At 51.3% G+C, this 22,668-nt stretch overlaps 1 protein-coding gene across 1 annotated transcript; it reads right to left on the bottom strand.

Annotated features, from left to right (window-relative positions):
- Window positions 1-2,750: 2,750 nt before the first annotated feature.
- Window positions 2,751-18,951, bottom strand: Acox3 (acyl-CoA oxidase 3, pristanoyl). The gene is made up of 11 exons (XM_031341629.1): window positions 18,697-18,951; window positions 16,806-16,988; window positions 15,197-15,319; window positions 13,774-13,894; window positions 11,788-11,910; window positions 11,210-11,344; window positions 9,354-9,469; window positions 8,139-8,313; window positions 7,508-7,575; window positions 6,764-6,850; window positions 2,751-4,503 (listed from the first exon to the last, which is right to left on the bottom strand). The coding sequence occupies exons 1-11, from the start codon at window positions 18,934-18,936 to the stop codon at window positions 4,384-4,386; spliced, it is 1,491 nt and encodes a 496-aa protein (XP_031197489.1). The 5' UTR covers window positions 18,937-18,951; the 3' UTR covers window positions 2,751-4,383.
- Window positions 18,952-22,668: the final 3,717 nt, after the last annotated feature.

Raw genomic sequence — 22,668 nt, 5'->3', positions numbered from 1 at the left:
GCTGAGGTAGCAAAGAACCCATCAGAAGAAACCTCGGTGTCCAGTGGAAGAAGCCACTTCCATGCTGGCATCGGAATCTGCCTTTAGGGCTTACCCAGAAGTCCTGGGCTTGCACCCATCTCTGAGACAGTGACCAGAGTCCCTTGAAATTGTTATCTTGTTTCTCACAATGTCACCCAAACTCACCACACAGTGAAGCGGAAAGAGGCTTTTCACCCCGGGATGAACTCAGCCTGTGTACCTGCCCCTAGCAAAATCAAAGAACACTCAATGTCACATCATGGCACTGCATCTTCTGAGCATAACACAGAGATAGAACGTTGGAATGCTTGAAAAATCTACCATAGTGCTAGAGACTTGGCTCCAGTTAAGAGCACTGGCTGCTCTTGTAAAGGACCTGGGTTTGATTCCCAGTACTGACATGGCAGCTCACAACTGTCTACAATTCCAGTTCCAGGGCCTCTGATACTCTCTTTTGACTTTTGTGGGTTCCAGGCAGGCTTGTGGTGCACAGACATGCAAAACTACCACATTCACAACATAAAATAAAATGGCCCGATCAGACAGCTTTGACGGTCTTCCCATAAAGACAACCTTCCTATATATAGAGAGATTTTCTTGGAGTTGGCCTGTCAACTAAGCAGAGTCTCCAAGGGGGGGGGGTGGGATTTGGATCTGGAGATCAAAGTCAAGTTCAATTGCTTCAGAGGTTTCTGAGAGAGATGAGAGGTGAGCCTTTCCTAGCTGCACCAACAACAGAAAGATGAGAAGCAGGGTCCTGGAAAGAGATGCTGTGTGGGGGACAATTCAACATGGAGGTGCAGAAGCAGGAGCCTGAGTCTTGCCTTCCAGAAAGGGAGAATTCAGGCCTGGGCATGATTCAACAGGCTAACTGGCTACTACCCAATCCCTACCTCACACCACGCCTAGAAAATATGCAGCCTTTCAAAAACAACTGAAAGGTACCAAGGACAAGCTTGTGAAAACAAAACTGATACTGGCCTGAGAAGAGTTTCCAAGTGTGACCTACAAGGCCCACGTGCTTCTTCATTATAAAGTCAGAAAGAGTTCCGATTTTAAAGCTTAAGCCACTTGAATCCCAATCAAGTCTAGTACTTTACAAAGCAAGTGACTAATGAGGGAAAATAACTTACAAAGGACGACTATGCTTTTCTACTCTCCATCGCTAGAAATGTTTTACAGCCAGCCATGCATGGTGGTGCACACCTTTAATCTCAGCACTTGAGAGGCAGAAGCAGGCAGATCTCTGCGAGTTTGAAGCCAGCAGTCTATATAAAAAGTTCTAGGACAGCCACGGCTATGTAGACAGACCCTGTGTCAAAAATCTAACCACACTAAAACCAAAAATACTTTACAGATAAAACACTCGAGTTTAACTGCTTCATTAGGTGACAAACAAAAACCAGGTTGAGCGAAGGACTCAGTGGAAAAAGGACTTGCCACAAACAAGCACGGAGACCTGAATTCAGATCCCCAGAGCCCACGTCAAACCATGTGTGGTAGTGTGTGTCTGTAGTCACAAGTGCTCCTACAGCAAAGTGAGAGAGAGGCAGGCACCCACCTGCTGTGCTCAAACAGGATGGAAAGCCAGGACCGACTCTGACCTCCACATGTGCACTGGGGCACACATATACCTGCGTTCACACACACAAACATGCACATAAACACTTTTAAAAGCAGCAGCTAAGGACAGGTGCCATCACAGGACAGCAAGAACAAATGAGGCTGGGTTACGAGGTAAGAGAGGACATACAGGTGACCCACTCAGGCAGCACCAAAGGTAGGCAAGCCTGCTGCTGTGAGATGCTTCCACCCTGAGGGCTGGAAGTCTCCTGCCTTCCTGGGGAAGCAGCTAGGTAGGAGACTTACCAAGGGCATCACTTGCCAGCCTCAGGCTTGCATGCTCTCATGGATCTGCTGGCGTTTGCGCTTACACAATGCAACAAGTGGGCCTTTCCTTAAGTGAGAAGGCTGCACAGCCAGTACTGATGCAGCTGGCCACTGCTCATCCTGCCTCCACTCTTCTATGGCAACCTAGTATCCAAAGTCCTACAGCAGAGGGTACAGAGTGAGTCCCTGCAAGCTTCTTCTGAGAGCTAGCCATATGCAAGGACATACAGGTACTTATGTGCCAACCATGGTGAGATTGAAGTACAAGCTTCTAGATTCATATCTCTCAGGAGGAAGCTGATAACCTTGGACATCCACGTGGCTTGGTAGGGGAAACAACCACACCATGCTAACACACACATGCACATACATATACATGCACGTACGTACCATATACACCACACACACATGTATGCATGCACATACATATACCACTCACATGCACGTACATACCACACATATGCACACACACACACTCACACACACACCATATACGCAAGAACAACAGCAGCCAAAAGGATGCATGCTAACATCACAGCAGCTGATGGGATGCAGAGCCAGGTGATGGAGACCCTTGGGAGTGGAGGACCACACAGTGCAGGTCACTCCCTTTGCTCCAACTTCTCCTGGGTAGAGGGAAGGAACCTGGCAGGTCAAAAACATAGGACAGTGAACAGGCTCTGTGTCTTATGACTCAAGTAAATGAGAAAAAGGTGGCAGTTACTCCCAGAGGTGTGAGGTCACCAGAAACATGTTTTTCTTCTTTGAACTCTGTTGTTGCCCAACAGCACCCAGGGATGGGCACTGGCTTTGCAGGCAGAAAGAGGAGAAAGCAGGGCCTCGATTTCAACACTTTATTGCAATTATTCAAATATTTTCTGCTGTTTACAAATGTTTCATTTTTATGGGACCTTAACAAGTTTGTCTCAATGATGTGGCCTCTGCCCATAGGCTCCAACATGCCACCTGCCTCACACTTGGGACAGAGGAGGGGAGTGTGCATGCACAGGAACAGGGCCCAGGATATACATTACAAAACTAAAAAAAAAAAAAAAAAAAAAAAAAAAAAAAAAAAAAAAAAAAAAAAAGCCATCAAGTCCACTCTGTGCCACATATATGCTTTTGCATGTGTGGGCATGCAATGGAGCATGGTCAACCTACCAGTGGCTCTTCAAGAAAACTGACTCTCCCTCCCCCAGAAGCTAGGCTAATGATCCATTTGTCTATAATTTGAAATCTGTTGGCACTTCGGCCCACCTTCAGGCACTCTGCAGTCAGACTGCCTGACCTTGGGGACCATGTGACTTATCTTAATGCAGCATTCTACTGACCATGGACACTTCTTGTGACAAACTGGTCAGTCCCCAATCAGACAGTACAGTAACCAAGCTCCCACACAAAAGTATGGTCAGGTGAATAGGTGGCTGAGGTGACCATTGCGTGGCAGGGTGGGAGGGTACAGACCCCAAGAGCTGGGAAGACCCAAGGGGACCTAAGACCTAGCCCTCATTGTTGGGGAAAGCCATAGATCCAGGTGGAGGGCATCATCTATGAACACATGGTCCTCATGTTTTACAGAGACTCCAGCTGTCAGTCCCTATTGGACTGGGGTAGGACTCTGGGAGGGGGCTGAGACATGGCGGGGGCTGGGGCAGTATGGCTGACCAAGAGCAGGTGGTAAAGAGAGAGGCTCTGGGGCTCAGCAAGCACCTGGGTCTCAGACCAGCCCATCAGAAATGCTAATGGTGTGGGATCCTCCCTATGGCAGGAAGGGATGGCGACATGTGCCTGCATGAGGGTCTGGCTATGGCCAGTGTAGCAGGGTCATGCCATGTGCGAATTTGCTGAGGGACACTTGGTGGGAACAGAAACAAAAGGACTAAAGCCACTGCCAAGCAGTCACTAACACAGCAGGGTGTCTGTGGTGAGCAGACTGGACATCCCCACCACCATGCACGTCTTCTGCAAGAGCACTTTCCTCACTGGAAACTCCTGGTGCCACCAAAGGAGCTAATAAAATGGGTTTTCCCATAAAAATCTTCAAATTACATCATTCTGATGGTCCATGGTACAGAGCGGTAAATGACACAGGTAAACAGAAATATGGCCACCCCACAGCAGGGTTAAAGAATCAGGCAGTAGCAGAGAGAAGAGAACATCTCAAAAAATCTTCCCCGGATCCCAAAATTCACCTGAGCAGAAGGCTTTCATTGTGAGCCCTGACTTTACTTTCCTATCTGAGTCTCAAGATAGCGTAACAAAGTCCTTTGTTAAATTCCAAGGCCCTCAGGGAGACACACTGTGCAAACCCCTTGCAAATAACCCATTTGAGGATGGGTATAACAGGCTGACCAGGGTCAAGGAGAAGGTTTAGTTTAAGTGGTTTTCAGCATGGGTGTCTCTTGGAGCTCTGTGTCTTGGTCCAGGCCTCTGGATCAGCTGCTCCTGCTGTAACCACCCCTCCAACTGTATCTACAGCTGGGACTTCAGCCTGTCGGCCACGGATTTGTTGGCAGTGAACTCGGGCCACCAGGAGGCACGCTCCAGCACACCGCTCTGCTGCAGGATAGCCGCCCACAGGTTTTTATAGAGCTGCAGAAGACACACCAGGTAGAGTTGAAGAGCAGGGACCAGCAGAGTCCTCAGAGGACAAGTGGCCAGTGTGATGCCCTCTCGTCTTGAGGACAGGAAATTCTCCACTGTCACTTTTTAGGAAATGTTATGATGATGTACGTTTAATTTATATAAGCCTTTTATTTTTTCCAGTAGGAAGTAATTAAGCAAACTTGATTATAAAATGCCATAAAAGCAATTCTGATGGGGACCATCCCCTTCTGGGATATTCCCATGGCAGCTACTCCTACATCTGCACCCTTCCCCCACCTCCACCCTCACCTCCCATGTTCTGTCTTCTCTGAGCCCTGTTCCCAGCTACCCTACAGCTCAGGATGCACAAGCCTGGTGTGGCTGAAGAGAAGGAGGCTGCGGCAAGGGTGGGAATTTGGGTCCTCTATGGCCCCACTGGGGTATTAGCTGTTCTTAGTCTCAATTCCGCAGTAGAATAGATGCTATCCAGAAGGTGGGTCCAGATCACACCTGGCCAGATCCTACACCTGCTACATACATGGTCACCTTGGGCAGAGGCGGTTAGGGCAGAGCCACAACAGAGAAGGTGGCTCAGACGGCCCCATGCCATGAAGCTGCCCTTCTGCACAGCAGACCTGGACTGCTAACCCACGAGGTGTGACCTTGGCCACATTCCACAGTGCTGAGCACCGCACTGCCACAGAGCTATCTCAGATCTCCAGCTGAGCTTGCACTCCTGAAGTTGTGTCTGCTGGGAGGGCCTGGGAAGAGCACCGCTCCCTTAGGCTGAACGGTGTGTGCAGTCACCCTGCCGGGCAGTACCTTGCTGCCACGGACTGAGCTGCAGCACTCAGAAACACAAGTCCCTGCCTCCCCATTTCATCTTCTTTCAGTTCTTGACCAGAAGCCTGTGCTCCAGTTCCTTCTGTAGGCAATAGGCCCTGCATGTGGTGGTCCTACAAAGAAGGTCCTGCTTGCAAATGCCTGAGAGGCTGATCTGCTTCGGGGAGACCCAAGCCTTACTCCCCAGTGTTCTCTTCATATTCAAAGTTCCTTGTCCATCAGTTCTAACACAGGTCCCAGATCTCTGTCCATAGCTGCCTCTGCTGTACATGAACCACATGGCAGGCTTCTTTGCACCTTAGACTCTGATCATAAAAACAGTGTGGTACATGCTCTGTGGGCTATTGGTTCTGCCTGTACGTGCTCCTGGTGCATCTGGGAACTCTCTGCCCAGCTGGCTCATATCTGCTTCCTAGATGTCCACTCCAATGCACACACAGTCTGAGTGTGCCAATCTTGGGGGTCTGGACCCTTACAGGCTTGTCAAGTACTGAGTCCAGAGTGCTGTTTGAGGACAGTGGACTTCATGCCCTCATCATTGATCCCCAGCTCACAGAAGGCCACCGTGGCCCTGGAGTGGGTAAGATTAAACCTGTCCCACAGCTCACAACCATCAGACTTTAAGCACACAGCTGGGATACCCTGCAAAGTCATGTTTCCAGAATAACAAGGGTACAGCCCAATAGGTAGCAAGGCACTGCAGAACACCAGGCTACGAATGTCTGTCTACGTGAGCATCACCTTGTGGTGAGGTGTCACACAGGGCAGGAAGTTGCATCTCAGATGCCTGGCTGTTGGCAATGGACAGGCCTAAGCCCGCTAACTGCTTCTGAACAAACCATTCTAGAAATTGGTAGCAAGTGGACACCAGGAGGCTAAACAAGGGCTGTGGGGCTGTAGATGTAGGCACAGAGGGGCAATGGTCCCACAGTTGGACTGGTCAAGGCATAGTCAACTGCATTTGGAGGGCAGGGTAAAGGAGAACTTGAAGATGCCATGGTTTAAAAATAGACCAGATGGGGTCATGTCTGACTACAGAGATCAAGGCCAGGGTAGCTAATGGTAGCTGTTATATCAAATCTATGGCTTTGACACCATGTCTGTGACTGAGGTGTAGGGCCCATGTGGAGAGCAGGCATGAAGGGATGAGGAGGCTGGGACCTCAGTCCCCGCAAAGGAACTGTATGTCACTCCAGAATAGTGGCGTAACTTCCCTGTTCTGTAGGGTAAGGGCTGGACAGGAATGGTACCCAAGACACAGAGCTGGAGTGGCAAAGAGCTGTGACACCACCTGATTTCTCTTGTCCCCAGAAAGCTCCTCAAGTGTGACAATTTCCAGGAAGGCACCCGAGACTGCTCACTACCTTAGGGCCCACACAGACTCCAGCCAAGCCTGAGTGGCTACAGGAGGCATTCCCCTTACCTCACCATCAGCTTTGCCAATTGGGGAGCCCAGAACAAAGTCGGAAGGGGCAATCACGTCCACCAAGGCCACCGCATCATCTTTCAGCTGTTGGGAAACAAAGTCCGTCCACTTGGCGACACCCTACGGTCTCCAGGGCAACCATGGAGTAACAAAGCCCTGCGGCTGGTTGCTACAGTGTACTGGAAACCTGAGCAGGCACAGAGTGCTCTGAGGCCTCACTGGTCTGGGTTCTGGATTCCCTGGGTGTGTGTTTGCATTCTTCTACCATGTCACTATTGACTTGGGACAGCCAGCATTTGTTGTTGCGGTAAGGCTGGGAAGCTGGCAGATGTGCTGAGTGCAGGCTGTTAGCGTGTCCCCCGAGGCACTTCCCCAGCCTAAGGCCCAACTGCCGACTGCTTTTCTGAAGCCAGAAAGGAAGTCCAGAAGCCACAGGGGCAGAAAGTGCTCCTGAGCTCCTGCAAAAGCTATCACACTTGCAGCTGAGGTGGTGGTTCCGCGACCCCTGCTTCCTCACACAGACTATTATTAAGCCCCACAGAGCAATCTACTGTGGAGAAGAAGCCCAAGGACTTTCTTGAAATGCATACAAGTTTTTTTTTTCCCCTTCAAATAACTCCTGCCAAGCACACTGAGGTTTAATAACATTTAGGTGATGGCAGAGTTTGGGCAGAGAGCCTCAGGATGATAGCAGAGGCTGCACAGTATGGACAGAGAGGGTTCCCAACAAAGGTGACTCACCTGTACACACAGCGTCAGGATGGCGTCCTCCATCGCTCTTCCCGTTTGTTCACCAGAAATGTAGCCACCTGCAAGCACACCCTTGTCACACACTCCTCAGCCCTGTGGCCACAGTACATTAGAAATGGCTTTTCCACTTAGCCCCATGAAGCCTTTTGGACAGAGATGTCAGGGCATCACAGTACTGACCAGCCTACTGTGATGTCTGGGAAGAAACATGCCGGCTCCAGACCAGTTCTGAGGTTCCCTGTTCCCCCCACACACACCCCAAACCCCAGGCATGTGTCAGGCCTGGCTAAGGAGACATGGGAGAGGCAAGGCCCTGAGTCTTGGGGCTGAGTGGGATGCAACCATAGGGGGAACAGGGATACACAGATAGGCAGGTGACAGCATCAGACCACATAGGTGCCCAGATGCACTCCAGGTGGATGTGAGGGGAGCTAGCTGCCTAGAAGAGTCACGGGGCTATATTGTATGGGGCATGTAGGCCTCTGAAGCTACCAGGGAACACAGTAAGGGTCTGTGCGGTTGGGAATGTGCTGGCAGGAACTACTTTTAGGATGGTTTTTCACCAAAGAGAAAGGTACCTGGCCACTACTTTCTCAGACAGCGGTCCGAGTAGCAGCCTCACCTCGGTAGAGCAGGGCCATGTGCTGACTCAGGCACCACAGGCCGTAGAGTGTGCTGAGCTGCCCAAGCACAGTCCTCAGAGACGAAGGCACGCTGGAGCTGTGTATATGCTCTTGGAACCGCTGCAACACGGTGAGCTCCATGAAGGCCAGGGCCAGGGGCCGGCAGCCGTACACCTGCAACGGGACAGAGGCCTGATGTGCTGGAGGCGGACAATCAAACAACTCCAACTGGGTCTCCTATGAGGGGGAGACATCAGGGAACTGGAGACTGAGGTCCATGTTGGAAAGCTAATTCTAGGTCAGGAACATGAGGCTAAGCAGCATGGGGACACAGGATGGGCACCCGCAAAAAAGGATCTCCGAGTGAAGCGAAGCCCTATGAAGGGAGGCTACAGCATTTACACACTCCAAGGCTTTCCCTTGGCCCCATGCCTAGCCCATCACTACAGCACTGTGAGTGGTTCCAGGGTGCAGGGACTGTCCTCTTCTGTAGCTGGGGATGACGGAGTACAGGCTCTACTGGACAGGGCTAATGCTTCACTGTCCTTAAGGGTTTCTGAAGTGCAAATCCCCCCTGTTCTTGGACCACAGGTTAAGACTGGCAAATATTCACAGGCCCTGCAGGATTCCCTCTAGCCACAGACAGATCACCTCCCTAGGGAGGCTAGCCACCAAAGACCCTTTCAGTGGCCTTCTCTAATACCCAAACTGGCTGCTTGCTGGTGACTGCACATCTTTCCCTGCCCCCAATGCACTGCCTCAATAGAACTTTTAAACCCATAGAGGATTTTAGATCCACGTAGGTGCTGCTTGACTGTGCGCCCAAGCCTATGCTGCTGCTGAGAGCGGGAGATACCCAGTCAGGAGGGCTGAGAGCAGGAAGTACTACGGCCCATTCCTACCAAGGCACACTAAAGATGGTGACTGAGAAGAACTGAACAGAGGGGTGAGAAGGAGGGAGGGTGGGCCATGGGAGGCGCTGCCCCATGGAAAGCCCTTACTGTGGGTCCATGTTCTTACAGCCAACACCCCACTCCAGACGCTGCTGTTCCGATTTCCAGCAGCCACCACTTGGCACAGTGAATACAGCACCCTTCCTCTCTCCCATGGGCACCAAGGCTGATACTGACAGGCAAGGGTGGGGCCTGCCAAGGCACTGACTTTTCCAAACAGACACCAGGGCAAACAGGATGTAAACTGTGAAACAGACCTACCTGGCTGTTGTTTCTTGCTTCAAAGTCACTGCCCCTGGACTTTTTCTCTTGACAGTATCTCTGATGACTCTCTCGGAGCAGGTAGCAAACAAGCCAGCGGTAGGCTGCCAGGAGAGCTTTGGAGGGGACACAGGAAACAACTGAGAGCACCTATTGCCACATACGTAACCCTGGGCAGACAGCACCACTGGCCAAGTGTACCATGGTGGTCTTCATGAGGACGGGGTGGTTTTGCAGACAGAGAAAGCCAGTCACAGAGGGTAGCTGCCCGAGGCGCTTTACCAGGTGGAGCTGACGGGGTGCGTGTCGTGTGATTGACAGCATTCCCACTGTCATCACAGCTTTGACAGATCACAGAGCCACTCGGAACCAGCTAAGACACGGTGGCTACTCTTTTGGGGGTGGAAAGGATAGGCACTTGGATTCCCACCCTCAGCCTCACTGGTCAGCTAGGGGATGTAGGTTGGCACAGGTCTCAGTCTGGCATGCTACTCCCTACAGTTCTCACTGGTAGCAGCCAGCCAGTCACAGCGAGGGGAGGGCCAAGGGTGGGTTGCTGGCATCTTGCCTGCTCATCCTCCCTGCCATACCTAAGCAGACTTCCCACACTACTCAGGACGCAGGACACTGATGAGCAAGGACATACAGCCTTGGAGGGGAACCAGGTTCTGACCAGAAAGATATATGGTGGAGTCCATGCTCTCTGTGTCCCACATCCAGGGGGGGGAAAGGCCTAGGTCCAAAGGGCTTGCAGGTTTCAGGGACAAGGAGCAAGGAGACCTCTGCTAGGCAGCTGGTCAGGGCTCAGAGCTCCTGGGGAGAAAATAGGGTCTGATAACAACTGGCTTGGACTTCCAGTGTCACATAGCCCATTTCCAGGGAAATAATGTCACAGACTATCGGGCTATGATATCCTCATAGCTCAACTGAGGAGCCCATTAAAAAGACAGGCAAATGCACCTCACAGGCTCAGAGAGGCCTAGTGGCTCATCCATGGTCACGCAGGATGTGACCATGCAACCATACATGGCAGAGAGCTGCAGGTTACTGTGACGTCAGCCATAGGTGTTCCAAGGAGCAGGTGAGGCAGAGCTGGAGTACGGGGTGGTATACCCTCCTCAGGGTCCTTCCAGGTATGGTGCAGACAGACAGATGGTCCCCAAATATCTACCAGGTTCAGAGGCCTGGAATCTATGACTGGCTTTTTTTAAGAGGGCCTATGCAGGCAGGAACAAGTTACAGCTCACAATGTGAGATCACCCTGGGATGGGGGCAGGTCTCAACTCCTATGACAAGGGTCCTTATTCAAAGACAAGGAGGATATCCTGAGACAACAGAGGCAGAGGGTGGAGTGTTACAGTCACAAACAGAGGGTGCCTGGACCCCCCAGGATCAGGGAGAAGCAGGGACAGCTTGATGTTGGATGTGGTCTTCTGCACCGTGAGACGGTGGTGTCTGGTACTCTCAGAACCCAGACGGCCCGGGACAGGATCCAGGGCTGCAGGATGCTCATCTGTGAACCTTAAAGGTTATCCTCAGCATGTCAAAAACCCTCATCCACTTCTGGAGGCCACAGCCGAGGCTGGAGTGATGCCCACTCATTCTCAGGTCATGTGACTCACTGCTTCCCAGGCTCCTCCCAGAAAATCAAGCCACCGGCAACAGGAAAGGTGGCTGCCCGGGAGACCTTCCCAAGATTGACGCACGACAACAAAACTAAGGAAACCCTGCAAAGATCACCCATACAGAAAATACAGAAAAGCACCCATCCCCATGAACAGTCAACCCCAGCCTATGTGCTTCAGTCCCCCACCCTGTGGATAGGCACACGGCATTGGAGGAGACTAAGTTAGTACCTGCTGAGTCCAACCAGTCAGCCTTGCTGGAGCCCATGAACTTCTGGCCCAAGATCCCAGGATAGGCTTCCAGGAAGTCCAATGTCTTGAGAGGGCTTGTGAAGTGAGCTCCACCTTGGGCACACACTTCTGTGACTTTGGAGAAAGACAAAAAGTCCCCACCCACAGAGCCTGGCCTGCTTGCTCATCCATCTCTGGCTAGGCATCCCTACTTGGCTGGCCTGCACCTAGGAAGCTCCTTTGCCACCAAGTGATAACCTTTATTCACCCTGCAGATGACCCACACTTTATTGAGACAGTGTCTTTTTGCACGCAGAGGCAGAGGGTTCAAGACAGGTTTTCCTGTCTCTACCAAGTGCTGGGATTAAAGGCATTTGCCACCACTACCTGGCAAGACAGTGTCTTGCTTAGTACCCCTCTAACTTAAGGTGCTCTCACCTTGGCTCCTGGGCTACTAAGATTATGGGACTGCGCTACCATGCCTGGCTTGAGGAGTCTTCTGACCACAAGCTTGGAACCCCCAGAGCCTGAGAGCATCCTGTGCCCTGCTGATCTCAGCCTCCCTCAGAGGTGCCTACCTTGGAGAGGAGGCTCCAGGAGGCTGAGCAGGTAGTTGCTGGTCTGCTGCAGCAGGACGTTGTTGTCACCTTCATAGGTACAGTTTGGATCGTTGTCATCTCTGAGGTTGCCAAGCCGGTTCACTGTAAAAACCACCATGGTGTCACTCAAGAGGTGCCCCTCACGTAGCCCTGCATAGCCTGGGACAGGAAGTGCTCTCTCCATGATCCCTTGGCCCACATTTGCTAGCTATGCTTCTGCACAACCCTTAGTGAAGAAAAGGGACCTCCAAGAAGGCTGTGGGATGACACGTGAACATTCAGCACTGAGTTGGTGGCAGTGAGGATTGTCACCTTCCTGCCTGTTGGGATTAACAACAGTCTCTCTCTCTCTCTCTCTCTCTCTCTCTCTCTCTCTCTCTCACACACACACACACACACACACACACACACACACACACACATACAGAGCCTACCAAGTATGAGGACCACTCCAGAGACAGGACATAGCGCTATTCTCCCATAGCTCAATGAAGCATTTAAGAGATAATTTCTAACTCTGAGATGTCCTTTATGTTGATGGCACTCTTCTGCTGCATTCACTTCACTGGATGTGCTTTGCCCAGGGCCTGCCTGAAGTAAGATGTCCAGAACCAGCCCCCCAGCCTACCTCTTCTGACAGAAAACATTCTTTTTGAGGCAGATGGAGGAGCCAGCAGGGAGAAGAGCCGGTCCAGCCCCGTCCTGCACTAGAAAAAGAGCTGGGATGGATCTGATGTCGAACCACAGAGCTGACACTTAACTTTGATGTGGTTCTTTCCATTGTTGTTGCCTCTGCATCCTTAATGGTTAAGTTGTGAGCTGTGGGCCAATCACATTTGTGTCTACAGTACTACAAGACATAATTTCCGTATTCTCCTTAAAGCCAGGACAAAGCTACACTGTTTATGTGTTTCTATGAGTTATAACAACAAATAGAAGCTTTACCAAGAACACTGCAGAAAGGACAAAAACACACAAATAAATAACTCAGATACGCCATTGTGAGCTAGTGCCAATAAGAGACAGCATGTGGGGGAGTGGAGGCCAGACCAAAACATGCCGAGTGGCTGGTCCAGGCTACTGGGAGCATCAAATCCAGACTATTACGGGAGCATCCACTGCTCCACAGGAGTCTGAATCATCTCTTTGGCCACTAAAGGGTCGGTGGTACTGTGCTGTCTGCAGCAGCAGTGGCCCTCGTTGAGCAGCCAGCTATTAGTACTCACTGACGAGGTGTACTATATACAGTGCTACAGGCCAGGTCCTCTAACCATTTATATGCACTGACTCCTTGGAAGGACCTATATGCTGTGCATATAATTCTACCTTCTTCTAATAAGAAAGTTGAGGGAATAGTGAGAGTAACCTGCCCAGTTACCATGGAGACCACATCAGGCACTGACCTGAGCATGTACTCACAACCACGTACTAGGCACATGTCTAGTGGGTATGGCTGAGTGGGTACGGCGGAGAGGATGTATGTGCCAGAGTGGGTACGGCTGAGAGGAAGTGTGCGCCTGAGTAGGTACGGCTGAGAGGAAGCGTGTGCCTGAGTGGGTACGGCTGAGAGGAAGTGTGCGCCTGAGTGGGTACGGCTGAGAGGACGTGTGCGCCAGAGTGGGTATGGCTGAGAGGAAGTGTGTGCCAGAGTGGGTACGGCTGAGAGGACGTGTGCGCCAGAGTGGGTACAGCTGAGAGGAAGTGTGCGCCTGAGTGGGTACGGCTGAGAGGAAGCGTGTGCCTGAGTGGGTACAGCTGAGAGGAAGCATGTGCCTGAGTGGGTACAGCTGAGAGGAAGTGTGCACCTGAGTGGGTACGGCTGAGAGGAAGTGTGTGCCAGAGTGGGTACGGCTGTATCCCAATAAAACCTTATCAGAAAAATAGGCTGCACTTTTTGGGACCCTGGCCCAATAGCCCATGGGAGGGCTGAGGATGAGAATGTCCCCCAGACTAACCCAAACTTACTGGCCAGATAGCCATGTCCCCCACACGCCTCACGGCACTCCTGAATACCCCGTTGGGCTGTCCATGAGGCTAGAGGCTTGCCAGCTGATGCCAGAGCATGGATCTCACGTCCGAGTTCTGCCTGTGGGGGAGAACCCAGTGAGAAGAGGTGAAGACCAATTGGCACTGCAAGTCAGGCCTCAGCCTCAGCACTGGTGTCAAAAGAAAAAAAGCCCAGCTGTGATGAAAAAGGGTTAGGAAGCATAGGAGAACAGAGCTGAGGTGGACGTCCTCCATTGCACAGGTTCAGGGCATGAAAATAAGTGATCTCGGCTCTGCGCGGAAACGTATCTGAAGGCAGCATATCCACTGCAGGCACAGACTGCCGGAGAATGCCTATTAGACTTGGCTCCTACCAAGTTCATGGGTATGTAGTGAACAAGACCATCTGCAGAGAAGTCAGCAGGGGTACAGACTGGCACAGCACTGGAGCCAGTGCCGCCCTCTGAGGACCATGGCCATGCAGATATTTGGTGATGTCTCGGCACCATGGCACTCATGGGTCTTCTCTCCTGAAACTCACATCTGTTTTACATCCTCTTCTCTACTCCATTGGGTACAATGGCTGCTACACAAAACGATCCATTTAGCCAGCAGTATCCATCTCAACTAAGGACAGTTCCAGCTGCCATTGTGCCTGGCTGGGTTTCACCACGGGGTTTCAGAAAGAAGAGAAACAGGAGAACTGTGTTGTCAACAGGCAGGTCATAGACTCGCTAGGGGAAGCCTGTTTGGCCCCTCAATAGCCTGTTCCTCTTCAGGGATTTGTGCTAACATGTGCGATGGTCCAGCTCTCGTTCCAGATCTGCACCGGGCATTCCAATGCAGCTCATTTGTCAGGTGGTTTAAGACACAGCACATAGTCCCAGTCTGCAGCACTAACCTGCTTCTAGACCCATGTCTTTTCATTGACATCTGATTTCCACTGGGGGGCAGGGCGTAGCACAAGGAGGGGCCAAACACCAACCCCATAGGCTACCTACAGAGAAGCCAGCAATGGATGTCTTTGTGCAGAGCAGCTGACCCAGTGGAGCTGCAGGCTCACTTCTGGCACAAAGCCTGGGCTGTCAACTCAGAGAGAAGATTCAGACCTCTGTAAGGTTGTTTATGAAAAGACATCCTCTGAGGGTGGCAGTGCGGAGTGGGAACACCATCATGCTCTCAAGAGAAGCTGGGAGCGCTGCTCTGCCAGCACAGCACATCCCCCAGATATGGGGTGATGGGCACAGTCCAAACTGCAAGACATTGGGCAAGCCACAGCCCAAGCTGATGGACAGCTGAGGGAGTTCACACAGGCTCTGTCCCCACAGCGAGCTGCTTTTGTTTGGCCTCGGTACTGAAACAGGGCTGCTCAGCCTTGGCAATCACAAAACAGATGCCTCACCTGCCTGTCACTGTGGTCTCCCCTGAGCCGGGCACGCTGTACCTCCATCAGGTCCAAGAAGAGGGTCTTAGAGAAGTGGTCCAAGGCGTAGGCAGCTGCCAGGTATGGAAGGAGGCGCCATTGCTGGGGGAAACAAGATACACAACAGATACCCAGAACGGCTGGCACAGAGAGCTGGCCTAGCCCTGACCACGGGAACCTGGAGTCAGCTTCCTTAGGAATGAAGGATACCTGGTGCCAATGCAGTCCAAGACAGGCGCTAGTTTTAAATGCTAATTTAATGTGTATGAATGTTTTGCCTGCATGTATTACATATATATGCATTTCGTGTGTGCCTGACACTCGGGGAGGTCACAAGAAGGTGTCAGATTCTCCAGGAGCTGAAGTTTTAGATGGTTGTGAGGTGCCATGTGGGTGCTGAGAATCAAACCCAGGTCCTCTGAAAGAGCACCAAGTGCTTTAAACCACCAAGTCATCTCTTCAGCCCTGGCACCATATTTCTTGAACCTGTGAAAGGTGATCAGTTACCCTGAGGTGGAGGGACTCACACACCAGAACCTGACACACAAGGCATACACTCACTGTTGGGTGGACAAATGGATGAAGAGAAGAATGGGTTGGAGGACACAGGTAGAGCCTGAAAGGGACCCCCAATAAGCCACCACCATGGCTGTCAGTTGCTGCCATGTGCCAACTCCATCAGCACATCACAGCCCCTTAGGCACTGGCAGCACCTGCGAGAACCTGGGTTAGAGCTCCTTAACCACTGGACTTCCCTGGGTACCCAGAGTAGTAAATAGGCTGTCACCATGAGGAACACGGATGATAGCAGAGCGCATGGGCCACCCAGGTATGGTGAGATACTACATTTCAATATTCACTTCCCAAACAGGAAAAGCTCACTGCCAGCGTGAGGCAGAAGTAAGAGAAAGGGCGATTCTGTCTCATTTCCTCTGACCGCCACTCAGACACCTACTTATGCAGCACTCGGCACAAGGCCTAAGCCAGATACAGCAACCAGGTCACCAACCTGACCCATGTGCCCATAAAGAGGGGCTGTGGCTGCCCCTCTGGCTGCAAAGGGCAGCTGAGCAGGACAGGCAGTGAGACTCTGGCTGGGGAGCACGGGAGGTGGCTGACACGTGCCTTTCCACTCATGGCCTCTGTGCTTTGTCCCTTTGCTGCCTCTGAGGCTGCAAGGCTGGGTGGCCCCTTCTACTGCTCTAAATGCCATAGTGTTTAAAGGGCTGTGGTCGCCTGCTGCTTCCAGAAATGGCTTCCTCAGGGCCATTTCTTAGGGATGGGACAGAAGAGTCAAAGACTATAGCCTGATCCAGAACAGCCTCCCCTGCCAAAGCAGGGTGACCTCATCTGCACATTCAGCAGGTTCGTACCTGCCACCAGAGTCCTGGCTCTCCTCCTCCCATGCACCTCCTTTGGAGCATACATACACACCTTTTTAATTAAAAGCCACCCACCCGAGGCCCTGGTGCCTGGCAGGTGAACTCCTGCCCACTGTCCTGTTTCTCAGGGCAGTCCCTGAGATCTCGCACCAACTCCCAGGGACCAAGAAGAACAGAAAGCAGAAAATAATGCAGACAGCCAGTACCTGCAGTGGGTATTCTAGGACGGGAATCTCTTCCTTATCCGTGGGTCCAAACTGACACCGTGTGGCCGAGAACCGGATGGCTATGGACACAGCCAGCTTCAGGTTGACCACAGATATGCTAATGATGGAGATGCGTCCTGAGGACAGGCTGCCCAACGATGCTCCCAAACGCTGACGGACATCCTGGGGAAGAAAAACGGGTGTCATGCATCAGTCCGATGTTGTGCGGCCTTAGAGAGTGTCCCAAAGAAAGAAGGCATACACCCAGATGTACTGAGAAGAGAGGGCTCCCAGCTGCTCTCTCTTTGAGGAAGGAGCTTTGAGGAGACAAGCACTGTGGCTCTCCTTCTTTGGTGGCCACCTGAGGGCGCTGTGTCCTGCCTTTTCCTAGATGGGCAGCAGATGCAAGTGTGGTCCACCATGGACCTCCATATCCACTAGGCACTCTGCTGGTGCACTGGCTCCTTGAAACCCAGCTGCCGAGATCCCAGGGACTGTGTTCCAGCCTTCCGTGTCAACTCCACATCTATCCTGCCCTTCGCTATGCTTGACAGAAGCTATGCTCAGGCCCCTCTCTGGTGCTCTGGGACAGCCTGACGTCCTTGCTCCCTGCTGCTGCTCTGCGGATACTGTTTGGATCCGTCGTGTGCACGGCAGTCTTCCAGACAGGGAACATCTGTCACATTCTCATGGAGAGAGGACAGCTATATTGGTGTTAAAAATGTTCAAATTCATGGCGCGCCTGAGGCATCGAGGTAGTAACAGTTGTTATCCACCTGTATCAGAAGAATGATTTCTGAATCCTCCAACGATCTTATTTTCCCTCACAGGTCAGTAGATAGCTTTTCCTTGTTTTTCCTCTTTGGAACAGCAACAAGCCTTTACATCACTCTTTCTCTCTCTAGCTGGGGACATTTGATTGTCATTTCTCTGAATCCCTGCTACCATAGCAGGACACTGCAGGGCCTTCCATTGAATTCTTCCTTTCAAGCCTTTCACATCATGGTGAGTTTTAATTGGCTGTCTTCATATTACTGTGTGTCCTGCCTGGCTTCTTCGCTCACAGGGCTAATTTCTCTTAAGTAACCTTTGCTGGATTCGTTCTTGTTTTCCCATCAGGCAAAGGGTGAGGGTTGTCTGGGGAGTGTCCTTCCTGAGAAGTCTCTTCCTGGAGTCCTGTTCTCAGGGTCAGCCAACTGTCTGTCTGTGTGCTCACCCCTCCGCAGAGCTGTGGGCTGCCCCACAGTTCATCTCCACCTACAGCCTTAAAACTCTCAGTTATTACCGCATCTGGTTACCTGGTCTGTATTCAGCTTTCCATGTGAAGGAAAATGGCCGCCATCAGCTCCTATGTTTGGATACTGTCAGTGAAACTATTTGGGAAGGATGGCCTCATTAGATGAAGTGTCACTGGGAGTCAGGCTTTGGGGTTTGAAAACACTCTTGTCATTCCCAGTGTGCCTCTCTGTCTTGTGAATCAAGATGTGAGCCCTCAAATGTTTCTGCTGCTGTGCCTTCACTTCCCTCTGCTGCCACAGACTCTAACGTTTTGAAACCACATGTTCCAATTTAAACACTCTCTTTTCTAAGTCCACTTGGTTGTGGTGTCTTATCGCAGCAATAGTATTGAAGACGGTTGTCCTCTGTGTGCTGTGGGAGCCCCCTAACCAAGCAGTCATGGATATGCAGGTATAGCCAGAAAATGCTGCCAGACTCAGGACACACTTGCCCACCAACATGGTGGCTAAATCCCTTCTCTGCGGAAGGCACCAAACCTAACCAAAAGAGCTGTGTGGTAACCCCAGGGCAGCTGCTCCTAGGGTGGTCTTAAAGGCCACTGGAGCAGACATGTGAGAAGTTCTGTTTGCAAATACCCACAGCCCACTGGTACCTTGAAGGGGGTGTTGTAAGTGCCCTCAGAGGTGACATTCCCACTCTGGTCTAGCAGGTTCTGGCGAGGAATTCGAACTTTGTTGAACATGGCGAATCTGTGCAGGAGAAAAGGCGGGCTTCCATCATGCAAGTCCTCCTGGAGCTTGTCACATGGTTCCTGGGCTTTCGCCCTCTCCCCAAAAGCAGCTGAAGGTAGCATCGCCCCCAAAACAAGGGGCGAGAGTGTGATGGGGGCCATCCGTGGACCATCATGGCCCGCCCCTTTATTTCCTGGGGCAGATGTGCTCTCATGTCACTGGCAAAGCGAAGCTCCACACCCACCACCTGCCAGTGCACAGCAAGGGTCACACACCACTGACCGGGGGACAAGAGTGGGTTCTAACGCTTGACACCTCTGATCCTCAGTACAGACAGCTATAGACAGCTGATGGTGGTTTCAAATGCTAAGTCAAGCTGGCAGTGGTAGCGCACACCTTTAATCCTAGCATTCGGGAGGCAGAGGCAGGGGCTCTCTATCAGGTTGAGCCAGCCTGGTCAACAGTGTGAGTTCCATCCAGAACAGCCAGGGCGATACAATAAAACCCTGTCTTGAAACAAAACAAAAAAATAAATAAAATGCTAAGTGAAATCAAAGAGCCTGTAGCCAAGTCTCTTCCCCTGAGCAACTAGGAAAAGAGTCTAGTTACTATGGACACTGGGCACTGACAATCTAAGGCGTTTTGTAATAGATTAGGGACAAAGCTTGTACAAGGCTACATATCTATGTCAACTGTAAAGTACACCACTGAAAGTCTCAGTGGTTCCAACAGCAGTGTGGCTGTTGGCTAAGATGCTCTGCAAACAGAGAGCCTTGTCAGTTGACAGCAAGGACAGCCTGCTGCTCCTCACCTGTGTCTGACCTCCTGCAGGCTCTGGCTGGCAACAGCCTCAGCTCCACCTGAGTTGCTCATTAAACAGCAGGGGAGAGCGAAGTATTTTCAAAAGGGACAGACGCACCCTACTCAGGACCACCAGGTGGGTGTGACGTTATTTTCTGCCCATCCTGCAAGGATCTGGAGGCAGACCCCTCTCCAGACCCCTCTCAATTGTCCCTGTTTTTCAATGAGTCATTTTCCTGACCACAGATTTTTGGAGCTGTTGTATTTTTCTTACAAGTTTCCAGCACCTGGTCCCTATTAAGCATTTAGAGACCAGGAACAGAGGTGATGGCATAGGATGGACTCCTCCAAGGTGACAGAGCCACCCCCCCAAAGACTGTTTCCTGGGAAGACACAGCAGCCCTTCCCAGTACCCACAGGACAGGGCTAACAAGAGCCTTGGGGTGGCAGAATCTAACACAGCACGCCCAGCTAACGGTACACTGTGTCTGGCGGATACCTGGCCCGAGGCCAGCCTGCAGGCTGCATACAATGCCACATTTTTTTTTTTTTTTTTTTTAAGGAAACCCAGCCTGGGCGCCAAACCCGAGGTGCTACAACTGTTTACTTGAAAGCAAAGGAATGCTTTTCAAGTACAATGTTGTTAACGGAAAGCATGCTTTTTAAGGAGTGGAAAATCTTCACCCTTTTTTGCCACCGAGGTAGAATGAGTCTGAGCGCACTTGTGCTTCTGAAGTTTCTGCTCTAGCTTAAGTCTCACAGATCATCTTTGGGTCACTTGTGGATATATCCACAGAAAAGTCAGGTGGGTCCAGCTGGTGATCTGCTTGGCACACTATGATTATGGTCTCTAGGGGTCAGGGGATGTATGTAGGGCTAAGTGTGACACAGGGACTGTGTAGCCCAAGGCATGTGCATACATGTGTGGTATGAAATATATGTGTGACATGGGGTATGCAGAGGTTCAAGTAGGCATATGTGTATGGGGTATATGAATGGGGGGGTCTTTGGAGGCTTCGGTGCGTATGTGTATATAAATGATTTATAGGACAGTGACATGGGATATCTATATGACATGAGGCATTTGGTGTGGAAGCAGTGTGGATGACACAGGGCATGTATACAACTTGAGGCATGTGGATTGAATGTGACAGGCGTGTTGGAAAGGTGTAGAGGGAGTGTGTGTTGCAATAACTTCCACCCCAGTCTCCTGCTGCAACTTCTTTCCTGGGGGAGGGGAGCCGCTGGAGAGATGGCTCAGTGGTTAAGAGCACTGACTGCTCTTACAGAGGTCCTGAGTTCAATTCCCAGAAACTACATGGTGGCTCACAACCATCTGTAATGGGATCAGATGCCCTCTTCTGGTGTGTCTGAAGACAGCAACAGTGTACTTATATACGTTAAATAAATAAATAAATAAATAAATAAATAAATAAATAAATAAATATTTAAAAAAAAATTAAGTGTACTGTGGGCACACTGAAGTTTGGGCTCAAAGAGTCCATGGGAAAGATCCTTATCATTAGAATGTTTGGTTGAAAGTGATCCATGCACCTGACTCGCTCTGGATTCCTAAACAGTCATGACAGGTTTTAAAATGACAAAAGTTAACTCAGAAATGGTCCCCAAAAGCTCACTAACTTAGGGTGCTGCTCCTGTGGTTGAGGTAGAGCGGCCACTCGGCTCTGGAGTTCTGGCGTCTTCTGCTGGTGGCCTGTGGTCAGTGCAGGCAAGAAGCTTCGTTTAGTCAGCTAAGGACTTGGGTCCAAGAACTCAAGAACCCAGCGGCCAAGCGCGTCAGGGAGGTAACAGAAGACTATCAACCTGGCCTCTGCTCTGCTGGAAGCTGTTCAGGCTTCCCCACAGCATGTCCATGGTGACTCTCAGCCATGCCTTTGCCACACCTACAAGTTGGGGCTCCTGGTAAGTGGGATTTGGTGCCTGGGAGATGTATCCCAGGAGACAACCCCATTCTTTAAAGACAGGCGCTGCTGTGATGGGGCCAAATACAAGCTCTCTGTGATGTCCCAAAGTTACTCTAATGGCTCTAATGAGCAACCGGCATAAGCCAAGGTGCCTGCCAGGCTGCACACAGAGCCCTTAGCAGAGGGGATGACAGCTCTGTGATTTTTGAGCCCTGACCCTTCTCCTTAAGCTTGGACTGCTAGGTATCTGTGTTTCTAGACCCCTCCATGCTGTCTATGGCTAACTGAAGACTAAGGAGGCTTGAGCGTTCCCCTGGCCCTGCCCCAGCCTGCTGGTGATGGCTAGACAGAAGTGTCCACCGGGGTCTTGGGAAGCCCCTAGCCCAGGTTAAGACTGTCTCTCTGGAGGTGGCTGGTCTTAGGACCCAGCCAGAGAAGCTGCTTGAGGTGACTCTAAGAGCCCAAATACACACAGAACTGAGGTGGGCAAACATACTTAACATAGCACAGGACACAATGCTTGCTTAGGGACATCCTATTTTGGCTACTTCCATAACTGTGAGTTATCTTGTGGGAAGAGAGGGGCCTAAGTGCATTGGGCCAGGGCTCTTGGAGCTGGGTGGAGCCTGTGCACATTGACCCAGAGGAAGGCAGGAAAGCCACCTATGTGGCTCAGCAGGTCCCTTGAGGGCAAAGCGTGAAAGCTGGACTAGGAAATAATACAAGTGAGGGTGAGCCCTACCCTGCTGGGTGCCATGCAGCTGCTGCCAACCTGGGCATTCAAAGATGGTCCTGAGCCAGGACCCCTCAGGAGCTGACTTCACCTGGTACACTATAAACCTCAGGCCCTCCAGGTGTCCTGCCGACCATGGGCCCTCAGCCTGGTTAAGCAGTAGCTAAGGTCCTTCTAGGCTCCATCCGACCCCAGGTTGTCATTCTCATCTGACTACTCAGTGCACAGTGCTGCAGGTCAACCCTGTATCCGAGCAGCACTAGGATGAGTCAAAAGCACCTCGTTGATCATCATATGTCCGGCACTTTGCCAGTTACTGCCTTGGGGACTCTAAGCAAAGCTCATGGCTGGTTCCATGGTGGACAACTAAGACTGATCACTAAGAGACCTCACAGATGAAGGAAAGTCCTACATAGTTGGGCACCCCAGAGCCT

The sequence above is a fragment of the Mastomys coucha genome, unplaced genomic scaffold, assembly GCF_008632895.1.
Source record: "Mastomys coucha isolate ucsf_1 unplaced genomic scaffold, UCSF_Mcou_1 pScaffold22, whole genome shotgun sequence".
Taxonomy (NCBI): Eukaryota; Metazoa; Chordata; class Mammalia; order Rodentia; family Muridae; genus Mastomys; species Mastomys coucha.
The sequence above is the reverse complement of the archived record's forward strand: the minus strand, read 5'-3'. Positions and strand labels throughout refer to the sequence as shown.

What these genes read in the sequence shown, in the direction of transcription:
- Acox3 (XM_031341629.1), bottom strand. Translation starts at nt 18,936, where the DNA reads ATGGCCCCCATCACACTCTCGCCCCTTGTTTTGGGGGCGATGCTACCT. An exon ending in CTTACAACACCCCCTTCAAG is followed by an intron (nt 16,989 to 18,696) that starts GTACCAGTGGGC and finishes TTTCTTCCCCAG; the next exon opens with GATGTCCGTCAGCGTTTGGG. An exon ending in TCCTAGAATACCCACTGCAG is followed by an intron (nt 15,320 to 16,805) that starts GTACTGGCTGTC and finishes TGTTTCCCCCAG; the next exon opens with CAATGGCGCCTCCTTCCATA.